The sequence below is a fragment of the Gambusia affinis genome, linkage group LG17 (genome assembly GCF_019740435.1).
Source record: "Gambusia affinis linkage group LG17, SWU_Gaff_1.0, whole genome shotgun sequence".
NCBI lineage: Eukaryota > Metazoa > Chordata > Actinopteri > Cyprinodontiformes > Poeciliidae > Gambusia > Gambusia affinis.
In genome coordinates, this window is record NC_057884.1 from 769,298 (window position 1) to 792,234 (window position 22,937).

At 38.5% G+C, this 22,937-nt stretch overlaps 1 protein-coding gene across 2 annotated transcripts in view; it reads left to right on the top strand.

Annotated features, from left to right (window-relative positions):
- gfra2b (GDNF family receptor alpha 2b) overlaps positions 1-13,335 on the top strand; it is a 102,904-nt gene extending 89,569 nt beyond the window's left edge. The window contains exons 9-11 of one of the 2 annotated variants that reach the window (XR_006373360.1): positions 656-740; positions 4,453-4,500; positions 5,701-5,771. Coding sequence is in view for 1 of the 2 variants with exons in the window: in XM_044144852.1 (XP_044000787.1) it covers positions 4,453-4,500; positions 5,701-5,844 (192 nt within the window). In the remaining variant the exon portion in view is untranslated. Of the gene's footprint in view, positions 1-655; positions 741-4,452; positions 4,501-5,700 lie in introns of both variants that reach the window. The other variant, XM_044144852.1, reaches the window with a different exon arrangement.
- The last annotated feature ends 9,602 nt before the right edge of the window (positions 13,336-22,937 follow it).

A 22,937-nucleotide genomic window follows, 5' to 3' on the forward strand; every position in this document is an offset into this window, starting at 1 on the left:
GTAGCCCCTGTGGCTGGTTTCCATTTGAAACAGCTTTCTGTGTTGGCTATATATAGGAAGATATATATTATCTAAAATATTGTATTGCATTTCCTCATATCGGTTACATAGTGAGGTATTAGAAAGCAGCATCAGGATGTGATCCCATGCTTCAGAAGTGATTGTGGTTTCAAGCGTTGTGCTTCAGGTTAATCTTAAATTCTCCATTCTTTTTCTTTAGGGCTTGTAGTTCAGTGTAGAATCTTGACACAAATCTTCCATATTTATGACAATCTAGAACAGTTTTTTCAAGTAAATAACACTTTTCAGGATACAGTTGACTAATTTTAGGCATAATGCATATTCCTAGATAGCTTAATTGAATAGGAGCCCATCGAAATGGTTTGATGAATGCTGGCTTTCTCTGCTCACAGGCACTTAAAGGCATTTTTTGATTTTCTGTAATTTACCGTATAACCAGATATTTCACCCAATTTTTTGATACAGTCATTATAGACTTTACAACAGGGGTCTCAAACTCCAGTCCTCAAGGGCCGCTGTCCTGCAGTTTTTAGATTTGCCACAGGTAGAAAACACTAGAATGAAATGATTTAATTACCTCCTCCTTGTGTAGATCAGTTCTCCAGAACCTTAATGATCTAATTATTCTATTCAGGTTTGGTGCAGCAGAGGCACATCTAAAAGTTTCAGAGCAGTGGCCCTCCAGGACTGGAGATAAACACCTGTGCTTTACAGGATCTGTAAGTTAAAAGAACATTATCATATTTTATGTTATTTTGTCCTTATTAATATGCCTTTAATATTATGATTTTGCCCAATTGCAACTGCAAGTGGCTCTATAGACAAGGAGAAAAGCAGCAGGGAGAGAGGACCTCTGTGCACTTTTCTTATCAGTCCAAAAGCTGTAGACCAAAGACCATTTGTCAAAACAGATGCTGTGGGCTTCTTATGAAGATGTTTTATAAAAGTTTTTCTAATCCAAATCTTTAAAGAACGTGTACTCTAATTTGATCCAGTTGAAGGGCTTTTCAACATCCATTGAAATGATGATGCCTACTGGTTAGTATTTGGATATGGTCAAGATGATGAATAGTATGGGGCGACTGTGGCTCTATGGTAGAGTAGTCGTCTTGCAATCGGAAGATTGTAGGTTCGATTCCAGCTTCCACATGTCGATGTTCTCTAGTATTATTTGATAACAGTCACTTCTTTATCAAACCAGTTTTGTCTATATGAAAGCTCTACCTCTTCCAATCTAGTGGGCAAAATCTTGGAAATTTGACTTTCAACCTAACTTCCTGGTTGACATCACATGACTTACATCTGCTTGGTGTCTCTTAAAGGGACAGTTCCTCATATAGAGAGACCCACTACTAAACACTCAACAACACTAGATCTGTGTTCTGCATGCAAGGCGCCTCAAAGAGCATTCAACAGTCACAACTACATGACGGGATCGATTTCCTGACCCATATTACAAAACGTTGCTTTTTTTATTTTTTGGACTGTTGCATCCAAACTACTGCAAGCCTTTTTCTCATGTTTTTTTTTTTTTTTTTTTTTTTTTTCCTTTCCCCCCTGTAAAGTAGAAACATCCTGGTTCTGGAAAATGAGGAATGATTTGCTGTGACTGTGATTTACATAAATATAGATACGGCTGGGGTTTCTCCTAAATGCGTGGATGATGCCTCATTTAAGCAGGAGCAAACCGCATAAGAACGGAGAGACGCTGTTTTCTTTGGAGAGCTTTTTTTGGAGCAGATTGGGTTTTCCATAATTTAGCTACTAGCTTTGTGCATCTGAGATTCTGTCTGAATTGATTCATAAGATACAAAATTATATTCTTCATGTTACCATTAAACTTTAAAAGAATCGGTTAAGAGTTTTTGGATGTCATGAGGCTAACAGCACAGCTGACTGTGTGTTTGGTCTCTGTGTTGTTTTGGTGGGCAGGAGCTGAGATGTCTGTGTCTCTGTCCCACAGCTCACAGCTCATACTCTGTTCTTGTTTTGCTTGTCTAAATTCAGCCCTGCCTCCGGGTCGATAGTGTTTCCTTTTCTGTCCAGCCTGCTGACATTGTGGAGCACAGAGGTGCCAGAGGCTGGTCCTGCTTAAAGTTTGTTTTGATTGTTTTTACCTGCCTTCAGCTGACATCACCGAGATGCAGCTCTACACCCTAATGGCACCGAGTCCCATTTACAAAGAATACAATAATACAGCAATATGTTTTTATGAAAGATAACCCTGTTTATTTTATTAATGGAAGAGAATAGTTAACAGATAAATGTAAATATGAACATTACTTCTTTAACACCCAGTCAGTCATGAAGGATAGCCCCTCATACTGAACCCGGTTCTGGTTCTGCTGCAGGAAGAAACCTCAATAAACTGAGCTGGATGCAGTTTACTGAGTCTGTTTGTAGAATCAATTGGAATGTATATATGATTGAATTGAAATCACTTTTTATTTTTTAAGTGTAAAGATGGCATTTGCTGTTAATTGGTGCTGTAGAAATAAAATACGATGAAGTGAACTGCTGATAGCTTCTCTCATGTCTTTGGGGCCTCATTATGGAAATAATATATTGTGTTTTCTTTCATGTAAAGTCTCTTTAACCATGAAAACTGAGGGCTGTGTCTGTGTGCCTGCTTTGCATGAACTCAGTGTTAGTTTGGGAAGGCTCCAGTCATGAAACCCATCTGGACCTCGGCTGAAAAAAGCAGAAACACTGAAAAGGAGAATGTTATTTTTTGCCGTCCTTGAATTTTCAGTATAATCATCACTTTAGAAAAATAAAAGTGCAGACATTTTAATATTTTCTTTGTGTTTGAATAAAATCAGAAATTTATCTAAGAAAACCATCAAGACTGTTGGGCTTTGAGATGAAACAATTTAAATCTGTTTAAAAGTGTATTTATTTTCTACCAAATGAGAGGGAAGATAAAAGATAATATGTGATGATTTGATAGTAACTAAGGCATGATGTAATTTACCAGCACTAAATACCTTCAAAGACCATATCTACTGAAAAAAATTAAAACAAAGAATGTCAACCAGTTAATGGCTTTCCTGTTCTCTCTGCTGGCCTGTCTTAATCTGCAGGACGAGAAATCACAGCAGCACTTTTCTGAAAAGTTCTTACGTTTTCAACTTGAAGCTTTAGAAGTGACTTCAAATAGAAGTCCTTGTTTTAAAACCACGGTGAGTGCTGGTATTTTTCTCCTTGTGCTCACATTCACCTGAAGAAAATGTCCTGACTGAGAAAGAAACACTGGTACTCCCTCAGGAGGAAAAAAACTACTTAGAAAAAATGTATTTTTCATCCAGACCATTTTTCTTTTCACCTGATTCCTCATCTTTTCTGAGGTTCTGCCATTTTTTTCTTCTGCCCTCTTTTCTCTGGGCATCATCCCCTAAATATAAAATAATTCATTTATATGGCATGTTTAAATTTACGACGATAAGAATCACTGTTAATAATTTCACCAGGCTGCCTGATAAAGCAATGTGTTTAACTATTTGTCATCATCATGCAGAAACTGTTTGGATATTAAGCTAGGATCAAGTATGTGCTACCATAAAGAGCATCTGATCTGTCTCTGATTCAACACATCAGTGTTGTGACCCACTGATACACAGGCCTTATGAGGAGTGTGTGGATGTGCCCACTGCTGTGCCTGATGCTCCACCATCTCATTCTGACTTAAACGCTCCTGATATGTGTTTCATGGTTGGATGCAGCGTGCCTGCTGCTGTTGTTTACACTGCTGTGCACAATGTGAGACTCTCACAACTCTGCTATTTCTTCTGCTAATCTTTAGAAAGGAGCTATGTTCTCCAAGATTGTTGACTAATAAAATAAAATATAGAGTTCCAAGCCAAAGGAAGCAAGCGCATGGCCCATGCAGGCGTGACCATAGGTTCACCTGGACTGGCAGACTGGGGGGGGGGGTCTCTCTAATCAAAACGAGAGTGTTCCAACTATAGGGGGAGCTCACTCTTAAGCCTCCCTGGTAAGGTCTAGTCTGGGGTTCTGGAGAAGATGGACCGTTGAATAGTCGAAGCTCAGTTTCAGGAAGAGCAGTGTTGTGGACGGAGGTTCAGGATTTGTAACAAGACAAAAGGTTAAAAGAAGTCCCAGCTAATGAACTGGGACAGCTAATGAAGCCCCAGTTCAATAGCTGGGACTTACAACATGAAAAGGTAATGCTAAGTATTCTGAGGGTGAAAAAAAAAAAAAAAAAAAAAAGCTTGAATTAACAATTGTATTGTTTTTTTGTTTTTTTAAAAAAAAAAAAAAAAAAAAAACATTATTCTTTTAAAGTAAATATGATTTGAACATGACTGTCTTTGGTCATTCTCACCAAAGACAGTCATGCAGATGAGCTTCATGCTAGTCTCTAATAGACCTGGATGGACAGTGAGTGTGTCTGTGTGTTCTGTTATGCAGGATGGAGGTCACAAGTGCATACCCTCTGAAGACTATGAGTGTGAGGAGGTGAGTCGCTGATTCATCCCCTCAGTCTGATAACACATAATTATGGATCCAACATGCTTTATGATAAAGCATGAAGTAAGAACAAACCTTATTAGTCTCTGCTCTGATCAGTTAGATTTAATAAGTTAAATGCTGATTTTTAAGAATAAAACTGAACTGTGATGGACTGGCGACCTGTCCAGGGTGACCCCACCTCTCACCTGCCGACAAGTGGATATAGGCATCAGCACCCCTCCTGACCACAATGGGATAGTGGTGTAAGCAAATGGATGGATGAATGAGTAAAACTGAAAAAATAGTAATTAATAAAATGACAATGCAGTTAGAATATTTAGGAACCAGGTGTTATATGAGCAATTGGGAATAAGGTGAAATTAGCCCTGAAAGCCAGCAAACAACATCATTTGCCAGTAGTTCAAACACTCAGTTTATAGTGCAAAGCAAAATAATTTAATAGAACAATGTTTCAAAAAACATTTGTTAAAAGTAGAGTTTTTGTAAATGATGTGTTAACAAGCCATCACAGCAGAGGATGGAATGGCACCATGGACTACCAAGATGGCCGGGAAAAATGTGTATGGAGTCACAACATGGCGGAGAGACATGTGGCGTTGTGATGTCAGATCTGGAATTAGCTCCTCAGCTAATAACGACAAAAATATTGACTGTGGTGGCAGTAAGCAACCCCTCCATGTTCACATAAATACAAATTAATGAGTGCTGGGATTATGATCGATTGTGGCATGAACAGCTATGTTAGCAAGAGCAGAGTTTTAGCATTCCCAGGAATCTAGCGTTAGCAGCCAGAATAACAATTACCATCTTGCCTGCTTCTAAGGACTATGCAGTTATTTATGTGGGTAAGCAAGATGAGTCCCATCAGAATAAACTAATGTTGGTGGTGGAAAGTGACTCTTCACCAGTGATCATCTTTCCAAAGCAGAGTTTATTATGCTAAAAGCTTCCAGCTAATTCACAGCAGAGCAAAACTAATCAAAACTCAATGAAAATTAATTGTTTTCCTCTACTTAAAAAACAGTGAATGCTAAACCAAAAAGTGGCTAACCTGAACTTTGGGACAAATTTTGAACAAAATAGCATCTGGTGTTTGGAATTTTCTGTTAGATCACTTGGATGGAGCAGACCTGCAAAATGCATTTTTCCCTCTAACACTTCTCTTTTTCTTCCCTCTCTGCTCAGACTTTGTTAGCCCAGGGGTCAATAGACTCTCAGGATTCGGTGGGACCTAAAAGCAGAAGCCAGCAATCAGCGCCGTTACCCCAACACATTTCTGTGACTGTGTGTGTGTCCATTCTGCCAACACTTCTATACTTCATGTCATAAATTTGAACTCACACACCTCCAGGCATAACCACATACACACAATCCTAAATGTCAAGCAACAGATGTCCAAGCATCCACTACGGCCTTTTTTTTTAAGAGAGTCTGGAGCCGGTCCAGATGAGCGGTCCTTCTGCACAACACAGTCACACACCGGCCATGGGAGGGAGAACGGAAGCAGCTGCACTTTCACGTGTTGTATGTGATTGAAAAGAGACTCTTGGGACTCGGGTTCACAGTGACTTCACTTTCAATGCTCTGAGTCTTCGCGGTGTGTGTGCTCTCTGTGCAACCCGGCTAACTCACTCCCCCAGGCCCGTCTGGATCTGAGACAGCTGGGCCGACAAACACTGGAAGCGAGCATATGACTGCGTACACACACACTCACACAATTTGATCAGAAGTGTTAGAGTTGGCAGCTTCAGAGAGAGGAGAAAGAAACGACAGGGAAGGACAGCTGGGACAGATCCTTCCATGAGGTTTGTCAACTCAATTTATCCTCCCTTAAACCTCCCTAGTGGCAACAAATCTACACAACATACAAACATCACACAATCCCACCTACATTCATCCTGTCACTTTCCTCTTAGACCTACTTAGCGGGTAAACAGGGTCCCCACATGGACACAAACACTCATGCTGTACACCAGTGTGCTATTTGTGGGTCTTTATCTTCATTTTGTGGTCTACATCCTGTACAAACTTCATTTACTGTGGAAAATGAAAAGTAAAAAGTCCAGTGAACGAGTGTATGCTTCAACTCAGTGTTCAGCCTTGTGTGGGCGTGTGCGCGCGTGTGTGGGTGTGTGTGGGTGTGTTTGTACGTCAGTGTGAATGTCCGTGATGATTGTTGACACATCTGTGCATGGAGGCAAATAAATGAAGGAACAGGTGGAACTTTAATCAGATGACAAACTGAAACATGATGCATATGCACAGCTTAAATATTCTCTCTAAATTCAACTTTAATTTACAGCAGTTAGTTGATTCGTTTCTAGAAATACTTAACTACGTCAATGAAATAATTCTGTTTCATGGTGTTCAATGTTTTCTGAAAATGTAACTTTAAGTTGATGGCTAAATAGTGTTTTAACCAAGTAAACACATTTCTTTTTAAAAGCAGATTGTAAACTGGGTTCTGTGGTGCAGTCGTTTCACCTGCACCAGTTCTCAAACAGACTTCATCTTTAAGTACTTTGCAAACAAAAAGTGTCTAATCAAACCATTCAGGCAATGAGATTCCAAGTCAAGTACATCAATTCCAATTGATCCTCATTATCAAACAACGTGGTTTGATAGAAAACTTTCAACCAGTTTGAATAACAAAGGAAACCCATCAGTCTTGCAGAACTCCCTCCTCCTGCATATGCATTTATTGATCGTAGACAGTTGCTTGTGTTGTTGACTTTGCAGCAATCCCTCAAACTGAGCATGTATGTAGTGACAGTGGAGAGAAAAGGCATCTCTTCTGTTATCAAAAACCCAATAATGTTCATATCTTCAACATCCTTGACCTGTTGGTCAACATCCTTGACCGTGTGTCTGTCCATACTGTTGTATGGACAGACACACGGTCTTCCACCTCTCCCTGGACTCCATCACGTATCCAGCTGCAGGGTCCCATTAGGGCAGGAGGGCTCTCTTTTGCCCAGGCTTCTTGTTGAGAAAATGTTTGCACAGTAAACACTGCCGGCTCCTCTGACCCAAACTCATCTGACATGGACTGATGCAAAGTGGACAAGTGCAATGCAAAGCAAGCAACTAACTTATGATGAGCAAAACACTAGATTGAAAAGGAGTACATGGTAGGTTTTTGGGGTTTTTTTTGGTTTCAAAATCCTGCGTAGTTCCTTTAAAAGTTGCGTTGATACACATCCATACCTTTGAAAAACTCCACAACTAAAAACAATATCTGACACCAGTTCCCATTTGTTTGTTTCAAATGCCATTAAGTCCTGAGGAGCTGACACACAAAGTAATAACATGCTGATGAGGAAAGGAAACCCTCCTGACTGTGTCAGAGCTTCCTGTCAGGTTGCCTCAGCTGTTCCCAGTGCTGAGTGAATAAACACAGATGGGTTGACACTTCACAGCAACCATCAAGGTGAGATTCTTCAGATTTCTGTGATCATCTGTGTTCAGTCAACACGTGTTTGGTTATTTTGATCATTTCTTGTCTCTGTCTTACTTCCATAAAACTGTTCAATGTGTATGTGAGTGTGTACTTTACCTCTGGCCTCTGTATGGAGTATTTTTTATGTTTTGTAGAAGCTACAGACTGGTCATCAGGTCAGTGTCATGGTGGCCGTTCCCTCCTTCAGAGAGGGATCAGTTTCTGTTGTTATGGTGTTGCCTTACTTTACTGTTTTTTATTACCTAAAAGTAAAAATGGTTCTGAGTGAAGTGACACTTTTCCAGGGCAGAAGTCTAATCTAGCCACACTGCTGTTAAATTAGGAAGATGTTTGAATGATCTCCAAAGAGGGAATTTTGATGAATTAATAAACCTACATTTTGTATCGTGACCAAAGCTTGATATTGCTTTTATCTAGAGGTGCACCGATCTATCGACCAGCCCATTTATCGGTGCTGATTTCCTTCATTTTGGGAGATCAACCGATATTATCTACCTCAGCAAAGATTTAAAAATCAGTCACTGTCCTCTTCTGCTCTCCAGTGAGAGCTTTGACTGACTGACCGGCCCACCAGGTCATCTCTACATGTCTGCTGTTAACAATAGTCACCCCAATGTTGGAAACTCAGCAACTTTCTTGCTATAGTTAGCAACATTTCAAACAAATAAAATCAGGTCAGGTTAGGCTTCTTAAAGATTGGCTATCGGCGATCAGCCGGAAAACTGCAGTCGGTGCACCTCTACCTTTATCCATACAGTGGGCTAATATTTCACAATACAATGGAATCAAAGTCAAGCCATTTGTTGTTTTCACCAACAGATTAATCCTACAAAACTCGTATAATCCTTGAACATCATTTTTTGGTCTTTCCATATATTTTGAAAATTTCAGTTCCAGCTGATAGAGCAATCCACATTACTATTCCCTAGCAGAAAAAAACACTTATTCTTAAACTACTTGGTGTGATGTTTGTGCAAAATAATCATTTTAATTGTTTATTATTTGTAAGATTTCATGACCCACAGTGGAAAAAGCTGCTTTTTGTTTAGTTCCCAGTTACATGTTTTACTTGGCAGAACAAAACATATTGACCACATGTTTTGTGATAATAATCATATTTTGTGTTCATGGTTTTTATTAATGGCATCTAACCAACAGTTGGTACTAAAAACTATCCACCTGCTATCCAACTATAAAATTATTTGTACATGCAGACTAAAATAGCTATGAAATCAAAAACAAGCCAATTTGGCTTAACTGTGTTGATCTTTGTTATTAATTAGCAATAGTATAAAGTAAAAAACATAATTTCTTTTTGCTCCAGCTCCTTATCTTTTGGATGAAGTCAGTTCTAATGTTTTGAACTATGTTGTATTGGGATCCTCCATTTCTCAAACAAGAACCCTTAGACTGTCAGAACAGTGTCATCAGTGGCTGATTCTTTCACTTTTATCTTTATTGTTCCCATACAAACTTCAAAAAACGCTGGTGGTAATTTGAAAGTTGTGTAGACTAAAATGATCTGCTTTTATCTAACATCGATTGGTTATTTCTAAGCTCAACAATTCTATGTGACTTTCATGAGAAGGGAAATGTATGAAATTTTATCTTCAAAGTTTTCCACTTGTTGAAATAAGGAAAAAAGAAAGTAGAGTGTAGAAATGAGTTTGTTCTTCAGACTTTTCTCAGGCTCTCTCCACAAGGAAACAGGCTGCATACAGACTGCAGCCTGTTTCCTTCCAGATGTGGCAGCACAAAAAGCAGCTGTCAAACCTATACAGCAGCCATGACAAATATTCACCTCCTTGGATTTTTTTTTTTACCCTTTTTATTTATGATCAATGTATTTTAGCTTATTTGACAAAAAACATTGTAAAGTGAAAATGTATTTCTACAAAATAATGACAATTAAATGAAAGTTGGTAACATAAAATAAGGGATTGCATAAATATTTACCCTTTTACAATTACTGGCTGAACTCAACAGAGGTCCAGTCAATTGGTGTCAGTGTTCTCTAAAGGAGTGTGATGGAGATCAGCTGAGTGCAGTGACTGTGTCTCAATGATTGTTTTATAAAGACAGCTGTCTCTGGAAGGTCCGTTCTATGGTCCATCAGTTTCCTAGCAAGAATGAAAACAGAAAAAGATCACAAGCAAATCAGAGTAATAGAAATGTATACTTCAAGAAAGTATTATAATCATCATCAAGAAACAAAAGGAATATGGTCCATGTGTAAATTTGTGTAAATCAGATCGTCCTCACAACCAGGGTGGCCGTGCAAATAGGAGACTGGTGAGAGAGGACCCCAGGTCACCATGACTACACAGAGGAATTTCCTTAAAGGCATGGGAAACTCCATGGTCAAGTGGAAGAAAGTGTTTTGGTCTGATGAGACCAAAATATGAAGCTACACCAAGTCAAATCCCAGAGATTTGGGGCTGGACTTGAAAAGAGTTGTTGAAAACTAATCACCACTAACCGACAGAGCTGGAACAGTTTGCAAGGAAAAATGAAGTAAAACTGCAGATGATTGAATCCTATCTATATTGACTCTATCATGTGATTTCAGCCAGAGGCACATCTACTAAATAAAATACTAAATACTGACCTTCAGGGGTGAATATTCATGCAATCACTTATTGTATCTCACATATTTATAAGTGGTAAATGACCTCTGTGTTTTTAGCACTTTCTCCAGTACAGAGGAGTCTTAAGCACTACTTGAGACAACAGTGATTGGAGTTCCAATTGGGGGGTTGCTGGTTCGATTCCCACACCATCTGCTTTAGTTGTTGGGCAAGTTGACCCATCTAGCATGCTGCCAGTGGCGCCTTTGACTGACAGTGGCTAGTATCCAGCAGCTTCCTACCATCAGTGTGTGAACAACTGACTGCAGTGTGAAACCCTTTAGGCTCCTCTAGAGTTGATCAAATGTTGTTCAAGTACTGACCATTTACCACTGACACTACATTCACACGTTGTTGGTGGTAAGCTGTGTTTTAATTGCTTACATTTGCAGTTCTCTCTTGCAAATGGATTTTCTTGTAATTTTTTTGTCAAAAAAGCCAAACAAAGTTGATTGTAACTGAGCTGTAAAAGAAAAAAAAAGGTAAAACATCACATGGAATGAGTACTTTTTAAAGGCACTCTGAATGGAGGACATTAGTTTATTTTTATGTTGGCACCATAAGTTATTCTTATCCCCCTGGTATCACTGTCACTACCTGCTCTTTAAAGCATCTCTCCCAGTAGTAACTCAGGTCCTGTTCACATTGAATTTGGACTTTTAAAGTCGGACTCCCACCTGGGTGCAGATCCAACACCTCTAAGTTGCGCCTTAGCTCTTTTCTCCTGGTTGTTGGAACGCAAAAAATATGAGAGTCTTTTAGATTGCAAGATGCAAAGATAAATCCTGTCAAAGGAAAACCCTGAAACTGTAGTAGCTTTGAGGGGGATGATGATGGAAAAACCTGAAGACTCTCTCAGAATTTACATGCACCTCAGATAAGTGGTGGTCTAGTTTCTCTTAGAATGTCCTGAGATATTTTTACAATTGATGCTGCTTTTGCATGACAGAAGAACAGTTTAGTTTTACTCTGCTCACATTTACTGTTAGCTTGAGTTTGTAAGACAAGTTCAACATAAGGATACTAACTTATGCACCACAGACAAGTTATTGACTGGAAATGACCTCTGTGCTGAACCCCAAATGAAAAATGTAACAGCCTCCATGTATGTTTGACTGAAGGACATATCATCTTCCATACTACTGTAGAATTATTTGACACCAAATCCAAAAGTCTACTTCATTCTAATGGAACCAGAGTGGACTGTGAAGTTATTGCTAATTTGCTGAATTGATACCAAGAGGCTCAACTACCAAAAATGGCATTGAAAGACATTTGCTATTCCAGTGGACGAAACAGGACCAAAAGTTGCCTCATTGTTTAGTTACATTCCTGACTGTTAATATCTACTGACATATTAACAGTTATAGAATCTCAATGATGCAAACATTTTTCATTTGTATTGTTTAGAATTGCTAAAGTGATCAAAAGCGACTGTTAGCTTCCAAGAATTTATTTACTTTTCATCTTGCTAATAATAAAAAACATTTTGAAAGGTAAAGGAGTTATTGCAAATAATAACACAGAACTTCACAATAAAGCACCTAAAGTAAACAGTAAACTGCTGTCATGTCAGCATTTCATATTAATTGATGTAAAATCTGTGTTAAAACAGTCTCAGTAGCAGATTGCAGTCTTTAAAATGACCTTACCATGTCAAATATGAGCTGAAAAGCTTATCTACAGTAATTGTGTGTTAATTTGTTGGTTATCATCAAATCTATATTGTAGTTCATTTTTTTCTCCAGCTGTATTTTTGCTACTCTAAGTTCTTCTAGTCAGAGAAGTTTAAGTAGAAAAAGTCCCATTCTTCAGGTAAAATAATACATTTAGAATAATATCTGCAGATTACGTTCTCATGCTTTAAAATTTGTCAGACTATGTCTGATTACGTTTGATCTATAGTCTACTGAAGATATTTACTTTAAAAACTCAAAACTGGTGCTTTGAAAAATAGGGTGGAGAATCTTCTTTTCTAATTTGCTTTCTGGTGAGTTAACAATTACCTTCTCTAACAAATCAAGGTATTACATACAGAGAGGCCACAAGCAGCAGGTGTTGACAGTGTTGAACCTTGTATTACAATCAGGATGAAAATATGTTTTTAAAGTGTACTTTGTTTTTTGTTTTTTTTTATATAGGAGTGTGGCAAATTTATGAACTTATACTCTAACTTGTATTTGGACACGATTGATAACTTAAAACTCAAATAACAAATCTATTAGTTTAAGTTCAAGAATAAACTATAATTGCAAGTATAAATGGAAAAAAATACATTGGGATGCCAAAACATAATTCATTTGCAAATGTTAAGCAAAAGACATTTTTGGATATTATAATGAATTATTTTCTATTGTTCTTTTAACTAGTCTGCTGCTTTGTCTTCTACAGCCATGACATGTTTACATCATTTGAAGCGAAATCTGCATTTTTTTAATCACTCTTACAAATTTACAACATGTTTTTCTGGAACCGCTATTGGGATAAAGCTGTATTTTAAAACCCTCACTACTGCTTGATGTTGGGAAAGAAAAGTTGGTTTGTATGAATGATCTGAGTTCCTGCAGGCTGCCATCAGGGCTTTCCTGTCTGGAATCACAGGGAGAGAAAGGCTCAATGAGTGGAGTGACAGGGAAGTTGTAAATTTGCTGATCTGTTGTAAACTTTGACAGCTCTACGGTGTAAACTAAAATATGTGTCTGGAGATCTAAATAAAGTAACATCTGTAACAAAATAAACCCACTCTGTTTTCTTTGTGTGTGTAAAGATTCACTTTTTCCAGTTGAGCTGTTTCAAGTCAGTTTTCTTGGTAAAATATGGAGGAACACTGTCCTTCCCACTCTAATAAAAAAAAGGTATTCTGGACGTAATTAAAAACGTTATGTCAAGACGTTCCACATAACTCTTTCTACTTATGCACTCTTCATCCTGCCAGTGTTTCTTTTTCTCCATGAGTTTGAGTTTTCAGTGAAGCTTGATAAAGCTAACTGGATCATATGAAGAACCATCTTAAGAAAAGTGGTGAGTTCTTCAGCAGAGAGCATAAACTGAATAACAATAGAAGGAATATTAACAGCATGCTTACAGTGGGAGCTTAGAGACAAGTTAGCATCAAGTGGGATGAAGTCTGCTCTGGTCCACCAACAGCTGCTCTACAGGACCACAGACTTCAGCACTGATGCAACATGTTCCTTCTGCTTGACGTGCTTTTATCCCTAAATTTTACTTGTCTGGTTTTTCACTTACCTCAACTATTTGGAGTCTTTTCAGGAGTTCCATTCTGTTTTTCACTCACATTTTAATATTCATTTAAATGGAGGTTCTCGTTTTTTCAGGGAGTTAAAATGTCAGCAGAGACCAGAGTCATTTGAATCAAATTAGTTTATCTGTAGTAATTTCATCCTAATGGAAGCAGTTATATATGTTTATTTAAAAACACACAAATTACTGGAACTGGAACAATTATTCACATATTTGGCAACACCAGGCTGGCACACAAACTTAGCCTGTCTGGATCCCAAAGCAGCCAGCAGATGTACCAGAGCTGCAGAGACCACCAGTACATCTGCTCTACTCACACCACACATGAACCCACACATGAACCCACACATGAACCCACACATGAACCCACACATGAACCCACACATGAACCCACACATGAACCCACACATGAACCCACACATGAACCCACACATGAACCCACACATGAACCCACACATGAACCTCTGTTCCAACTTAGGTCAGAGTGATTCACTTGGTACTAATCTGTGGAACTGATATAAAAATATATTACAAAGAAACTTTTTCAAAAATGGTCAAAGGTTTTATGTATTTATTTTGTAAGGTTGCATTAAAAAAGCAAAGCAGAAAGTCAAGTCTCTTGTTTACTTTCCGTAAATACATTCACAACCAAAGCTGTAAAAACAGCCACAGAGGTTGGGCAGTTTGAACATACCTGGTGTAGAAGCAGAGGGCAGGAGTGGCAGCGTCCTGGGAATCCAGCATTCATTTAGAATCATGGTCACTATTTCTGACATTTTAACTTGGTTACTAAAGAGCAATTGAAATATTTTACAGCCAGAAAATCGAAAACCGTGAAAGAATTAAATGTATAACTCAGTGCAGAAAGAAGGTCCTGGGTTCGATTCCCGGCCCGGGGTCTTTCTGCATGGAGTTTGCATGTTCTCCCTGTGCATGGTGGGTTCTCTCCGGGTTCTCCGGCTTCCTCCCACAGTCCAAAAACATGACTGTCAGGTTAATCGGTCTCTCTAAATTCTCCCTAGGTGTGAGTGTGTGTGTGAATGGTTGTGTGTCTTGTATGTCTCTGTGTTGCCCTGCAACAGACTGGTGACCTGTCCAGGGTGAACCCGCCTCTCACCCGGAACGTAGCTGGAGAGGAACTAGCAACCCTCCTGACTCCATTAGGGACAAGGGTGAACAGAAAATGGATGGATGGATTAATGATGCAGATCAGAAACAGAGCATAAATTGCGGCCCTGTGTGGCCCAGTCTCACAGACCAAAATGGAATATTTTTCAAATATGTTTTTGTTAGAAATAGTTCTTCACCACTGTGGCAAATTCCAGGCCAAATAAGTTCAGCAAAGCATTTCAACCCTCTGTAGGGAGCTGGTGTTTCCTTCAGCCAGCTTGTTTTTGTTACAGATTCCTAAATGTCAGATATTACAATAACTGGGACCATCAGCATCACCAAGTCTGCACAAACAAATGAAGAAGAAAATTTTAAAACTGAAGATGGATGTCACGCTCTTTTTCCTGTTTCTGCAAACACAAAGCTTCACAGGCAACCTGGAATAAACAAGGTATGCTTTGTTTTCTGATGGGAAGATATCTTGTTGTCTTGATGGCAACAAACATCGCTGTAGAAGTGAGAAGTTTACAAAATGTGCTTCCGTTGAGCTGTGAACCATTTTTCAGACAAACCGCTTTTCAAAATCCAGCCTTTGACTGGATACTTTTGTTGCATGTAATTACCCAGTAAGTCGATACTGACTGTGATGTGATAGAATCTGTCACACTGGCTCACAATGAAACTGATTACTGAGGAGATGGGCATGGACTGTTTGCACTGGTTAGGCATTAGAAGACAAACAAAATAAAAGAACAGATTCAATGACCATCCATGTGACACGTGTGTGTGGGTGTGTGTCGTCAATTCACAGCGTTTCTCTCGGATTTTTATGGTCTGTCATTTCTTTACATCTTCTCCATTCTCCCACAGTCCTCTGTATAATCCTGGCTCCCATTCCCAGGTTCTTGTTTAGATCCTACCAGTCATCTATTCACCCAGCCATCCGATTCTATTGTCTTTATTTCTAAACCAAATTCAGACGTCACATCTGCTTCACTTACATCTCAATTCCTGTAACTCCTATTCCCCCTTTTTTTTTGTTCTTTATCTTCTTGGATCATATTTAATCTTACAGACAATTTTATGAGTCCATCATAAAGATTACATGGGAAATCCATGAAGATGCTGATCTGATTCTATATTGTCTGTTTCATCTCTGAGCATAATTGTTGCCCCCAATGCCTTCAGGCCCCTCACATATTTTATTAAATATTTGAGAATGCAATGAATTTTCAATAGTTTCAGCATAAATTTAAAAAAATGTAAATTGTTTAAAATTTTAGTTTAAGATTTAAAGGAGTTAAATTGAAGTTACTTCAGGAGAGTGCAAAGAATAATGTTCATAGTTTGATTGTTTTGTTACTATAGCTACTATCTCATGCTATACGTTTAATATTTGTGTTTGAGCTTGGTTTGTTGGCAAATACATCTCAGTAAATTACAATTATCACTGACTGCTTTTAAAGGTTGGCCAATTAAACGACCTCCTATCTCCCAGATTCCATTAAATCTACACTGAATCACTGCTGATGGTGCTGATGTTGTTAGCAGGAAGAGAGGCTCCATATTCTTCCAAACTCTAAACTAGACAATAACACTGTAGATGTACATTTATTTTTGCTGATCTGAGGCTGAATTTCTGAGGCTTTAAGATCACATAAGGATAGTTTGTTTTATATATGTCCTGAGTTATAAAACATTACCATTTAATAAAGGGTGCCGTTTTTCATTTAGCTACTGCTGTCTGTGGCCATTTCCATCTCTAACTGTTGATTAACTACATATTTTAAAAGCAATTTTCGGTTTTCTAGCTCCTCAGAACATTGGCTGGTCTGTCCCTCTCCCCCTTCAGCAGCACTGAACAGGTTGGTAGGGAGAGAGGTGAGACTCTAATTGTGTAAGACATTTACTGTAATGATTAATGTCAGCTGGACTCGCAGGGACTGTGTCACTGCTCCACCTTGTTTCTATCAGGACTCAAAGGCCACAGAGGGGACAGCAGGAGCCGCCATAATCAGCCACCAGATAAGGTTGGGAGAGCACCGGCGAGGCTGCAGGCTGTGGTTAATCAGAGCTGACACCCCGGACAATGCAGCCACCTCCAAACAGAATAATGAACTATAAATTTGGCCTGGCGTCAGTAAAGAAGTCCCACTGACTCACTTCTAATCTCACAGCCCTGAAACTTCGCTTGCAGCTGTGAGCTTTAACACGTTATCATGGTGTGTTTTTACCTGAGCCATTATTAGATTGTGTCTTTAACAGCTCTTTCAAGAACATTTAAAACAAGCTCATTCTTGTAGCCTTTTTTTCCAAGCTTACGGGAAATTTCCTTCTCTGTAAACAACCATCCTCCACTATGAAGAGAGAAGAGCCAATCTGAACAAGGCTGTTAATGTGAATTTATTATTGGCCAACATGGACTGGACGCTTCGCTCACTTCCTCTGTTTCCTCTCTATAAAACTACAGACAGACTATGATTCTTAAACAGTGTAGAAAATCAACATCATTGTTCACAACTTCTCAATCCTAAATCTCCTGGAGGAATCGCCTTCAATGGGAAAAAGTCCTGATGGAGCAACAGAGTGATATCTGAATCAAACAGGATTTCACAGGAATGCGAATGCCAGAGTGTAAAACACCCAGCCTACTGCAGGCTGAGCTGGAAGCTGGGTGCCAGAAATGAACATCTGTGAAAAAAAACCAACACATTTTTGGTCAAAAATCAAATGAGATCCTTCAAAATAATACAGTTAAAGTTAGATCTCAAACAAAATATAGTACAAACATATCTGAAGTGCAAAGTAATTATAAATGTCTGAAAAGCTAAGCCCCTTCTGTGGTCAACGCAATCATGATGCAAAAGCTAGCTGTGCAATTAAAGCAGTGAAGACTGCTGGTCCACTCCACAGCACTTGAGTGTACTGGCCATTATACCTCCTTTTCGGAAGTGATTCAGAAGTTTTTGGTACTGAATCACCACTTTGTATGGACTTTGTGTTGCAAATTAATGCAAAGAACAAATTAAATCAGTTCTAATAAATGACAAATTGTAACAAACAAATGCAAAAAAAAGTGGACAAAAGTAGTAAAGTTCAAATCAGCCCGTTCTTCTACGCTTCTCTTCGTTCAGAAGGTCTGAATGAAGAGACCTTCAGCTACTAAGAAATGATTACTTGCTGGAGGCATGAACTCTGTTAAGGTTTACACTTTACCCAGTGGCTAACGTTTGGCCGTGACTTATGTAACGCACCGACTCGAACTGTCTGCACTGTAAGCAACCATCCTCCACTGCAAAGATAGAAGTGTTGATCTGAACAAGGCAGCTGCTGATGTTATTCAGTATTTGGAAATGAGGCCAACTAAGACAGAATAGTTATTAGTAATATTGTACAATCTCAACAACGTGTTCCTGGAATAAAAACTAGAGGGAATGTTTGAGGTTTCTTGCTACAGTCAATTAGCAGCTCTTTGGTTTTAGAGACATTAATGAACAGCAATGAGCGCTCACACCAGCCGATAAAATCCATTACCACAGAGCCATGATCACCATCCTTGTCATCAAGTAGTGACACAATTACAGAGTCATCTGCAAACTGTACAATGTGCCCATCCTTAGTTTGATTTTGCCACTCATTGGATGTAAAATGAATAAAAATAGAGAAATGAAACTATGGGGGTAGCAAGTGGAAGATAAAAGCACAGAAAGAGTACCCTTAACCTTTAACCCTTAACCCTTGACCTCTTAAGACTTCCCTGTATTTGCTAGTGGCAACAATACAGATTCTGTATTAAAAACTAGTTAAATCTCAATTAGTTACAAAATGGTGCAAAAACAGTGAGACTCTGCAATGCCATGAAATTATAATTGTCTATAAGAAATATTTATTATTAGAACCTTTTGTATACACAGAATGAAAGCACAATAGATCATCTTATTAAATCATGTAAGTGGTTTTATCGCCCCAGTGACACCTGAACTCCTGAAAAATCTCCTTTCCTACCAGTCCAATATTCTCACTCCCCTCTACAACAACAACCTTCTGTTTTCCTGAGTAAAAACTCATCCATTTAATATTCCTGCAATACATACAAAGGGAAGGCCAAAAAGTAAAGTTTTGCCAGACTACTGCGTGTACTGTTAATAGAGGAGTAACAGTACTTCTTTGTCCAGGTTCTGTAGATAAAGGAGACAGTCACATGAAAGACACAATCAGTCGTTAGAAATTACTAGAGCTCCTTTAGCTTCAACTGTTTCCTCTTGGTATCTGGAAGTTTAATTTCATTTAATTAAAAAATAATCTCGTGGCCAAATAGCCACAGATATTAAAAACTATACAAATTATGGCAAAATGAAGGAGTTCCTTTGTTCTGTTAAGTAAATTAGAAAATAAGTGTGGCTGTTACAAGTTTGGAAATTCTTCAACATCTAAATCATAAATATTTCACCAATCTTATAAAAAGAGAAAACAGGAACATCTCTTTCATGAAATTACTGCACTCTTCTGGCTTCTTCTCCACCTTGTTCTGATCTTATCCAGCAGCGTATTGTGTTGGCAGAAGACACTCTTATTCTCAGATTAAACAGATTAAACTGATAGTCCCACCTTTAAGCCCAGCAGCCGATAACACTGATACTGATAATACTGATGACAAGTCCTCTAAATATACAAAAGAAGACTTATTCATCCACTGAATAGACCTCCAGATACTCATAAAAATATTCTGCGATACAGATGACAAATTGCATTTTTCATTTTCCCCTTTCCTGTCCTTTGTAGCAAATGTCACCTTTAAACTAAACAAGCCTGTCCTGAAGCAAAGGCAGCATTATGATAAAGTTGGCCTGTATATAAACTAACAGGATAAAAAATAAGGAAGGCAACCAGGAAGATGAAAAAGAACAAATAAAGGGAAAGTGAAAGAGGAGTGTTGCTGCTCCACACATTTATCTGAGCAGTTAATAGCAATAAGCCCTGAGCCACAGACATTCTTGTTTCCTTGAATAATGATTGCGGTTAGTGGAGCGTGTCAGTACTTTCTTGCATGTGAAGACTTGCAGCTCTGATCAATGACCAGCTAAAAAAAATAAAGAAAACATACTGGCACACTGAACTGATCCATTTCACACAAACATGCAATGACCTTTTTGTTTTTTCTTTGTTTCTGTTTGTGATGTAAACAGAAAAGTGTCGGTTCCAACAAGATGTACGAACAGAAATGCTGTTTTTTGTTCTGCAATGTTCTGTCAGATTTAGAGTAAATGGTTTGTTATTGTTTGGACCGTGGGAGGAAGTCGGAGTACCCAGAGAGAAGCTGAGCATGCACTAGGAGAACATCCAACCTCCATGAAGGACCTTCTTGCTGCAAGACAACAGCAATAATAACTGTTACTATGCAGCCGAACATGCAATGAATTACAGATTAGAGGAGAACATTTTCAGTAGAATTTAGGTCAGGGCGTTCACAAGGCCAGTTAAGAATAGTCAAATGTCCTGCTGTTTGCCATTCTGAGATGTTTGTAGCATCCAACAATATGTGTTTTAGGTCACTATTCTCAGGTTGATAGTTTTAATCATTTGTTATCTTTTCTTTGCTTTAGTTATTCTTTGTTTTGATTGGATCAGCAGGTACAGATGGACCGACTCACCTGGTCACTGCCGGCGCTCTATGACTGTCCGGCGCTCTATGACTCTCTGCAGGGCGGTAAAATGACCAGTAAGGTAACACAGTCATGCTAATCTTTCACTGGCCCAAGAGTCCAGAAGATTCACTAAAGAATAACTAGACTGAAGAAACAAACTACAAACACTTAGAGTAACTAGAAGAAATACATATAACTAGAAACACCAAGAAGGACTGAGTTAGTGTGAAACCGAAACAAGACTAATCTAATCACAAGAACAGACTGAAGAACACAGAATGATCAATCAAACTCCAAAACAACTAAATATACCAGTAAGTAAAACTTTCTTTTTTATCTAACACCTTTCAAGATAAAAAGTTAACAATGACAATAACAACTACACAAAGCAAATTTATACAAAAGCAGATTTAAAAAGATATGTCTTTATCTGGCCTTTAAAGGAAAATACTCTTTGACTTCTTCTCTCTCTGCTGTTCCGTCTCTCTGTCTCTCGTCCCTCAGCCTGAGTGCTGCACTCGGTTAGTAATCAGTCCTGGTCTGTTGCTCCAGAAATCATACGCCCAGTTTTTACACTGTGTTGAACTTTATTACGCACAACTCTTTGTGATCTAGTGTGATCTATTGTGATCTGTTGGTGCACACACTCTGATGTGTGATTTCTCCTTCTGTGAAGATCTTAAAAAAAAAACAAAGTAAAAGACTTTAAGGCAGCTAATTTTGGATTATAATCTACTTTTTGATACCAGAGGTTAGAGCTGAAAATACCTGGTCTAGCACCAGCTTTTTTTATTATTATGATTATTATTTTTAATATTTCATCATCTGTCTCCCTTTTAACTTTTTACCCAACTTTCTTCCTTTTTCCTCATTTTCCCTTCTTTTCCCTCTCCATGTTTGTTGCATTTTAAATAAACCCACACAAACATCTCCTGGTTCTGGTTCTGGTTCTGGTTCTGGTTCTGGTTCTGGTTCTGGTTCTGGTCCTGGTTCTGGACCCTGCCCGCTCTCACGCTCCAGCAGCATCTGCTCCCATGTGGATTAGTGACTCATGGAAGAATATCATTTCCATTGCTTCAGATAACACCTTTCCAAGGTTCCTTTTTCTCTGCAAACACGTCTGTATTTAAGTTAATTAGACAGTGATTTTATCTTTTACCTCCTAAATTATTCAGTGTTTTCTCTCACTACATAACATGATAAAATTAATTGGAAACACATTATTAAATATTGAAGGATTTTTCTATGTGTAGTCAGTCTACTACGAAAACAAAAAGCTGTTCAGCATTGAAAAGAAAAAAAAACAATTATAGTTAATGATTTATTTCCAAATATACATTACAACATACTGCAATACACATTACTAAATGTGTTTAGGTGCTAGTATCCTCATCATACCTGAGAGTAAAGGAACATTTTGTCTTTGCTATCACTATAGCAACAAGTCAGTGGTTAGGGAGGGGGGTTAATTATGAAACAACAGAGAGAGGAGGAGGGCAGAGGAACACAGAGGCATGCAGCAATAAATAAGAGCAAAGCGACTTTTTAAACAGGCTGATTCTGCTGCCTCTGCCTCATTAATTCTCACTTTGATGCTTAGTTCGCCCATCTGTTTGCACTGTAGTCTGTATTCCTCACAGTGTAATGTGCCAATCAGGGAGCCAATCATAGACAGCAGCTCCAGTGAGGAGAAAAAAAATTCACTCACACAGAAATACACAGTCACAGTATGCTGGGCTGATGAAGGAGTTATTTTAAGGCTGCTGAAGGGAAGATGTCTGTCCTGTTTGGGACAAACTTTTTATTTTTTTCATTTCATCTCAGCACAAAAAAATGTTCCGGATTCTTAAGAATACATTTAGGCAGCCTTTCAAATACCTACAATAAACACTCCGAGGTAAGAGAAGGTTTTCTAAATTCACTGCACCCACTGGTCATACCCCAAAAACCTCTGGGTTTCCTCCAGAAACCTTGCTAAGCCTGGTGGTCAGGACACCAGGGCAGTCCAGCTTGGAAGTTGAAGATACCTGAAGAAGTGAGAGTCTGCAGTTTGGAATAGAGAAGTATTTCATTTTTAGAATGGTTAAAAAGTCAGCCTTTAAACACATCCCCTCTAAAAAAAGAGGGGATGATGTGGACTATGTTCCCTGTTCTTAATGCATTTCACTTTTGCTTAAATAACTCAGACACAGAGCCTTAAAGGCACAAGAACACAAATTACATGAGAATGTCTGTAAATGGGTGCTGCTAAAACGTCTCTATAAATTCTTCCTTCTCTTTCTGCTAACTACACACACTGTTCTATCCGTCCTCAGGGCT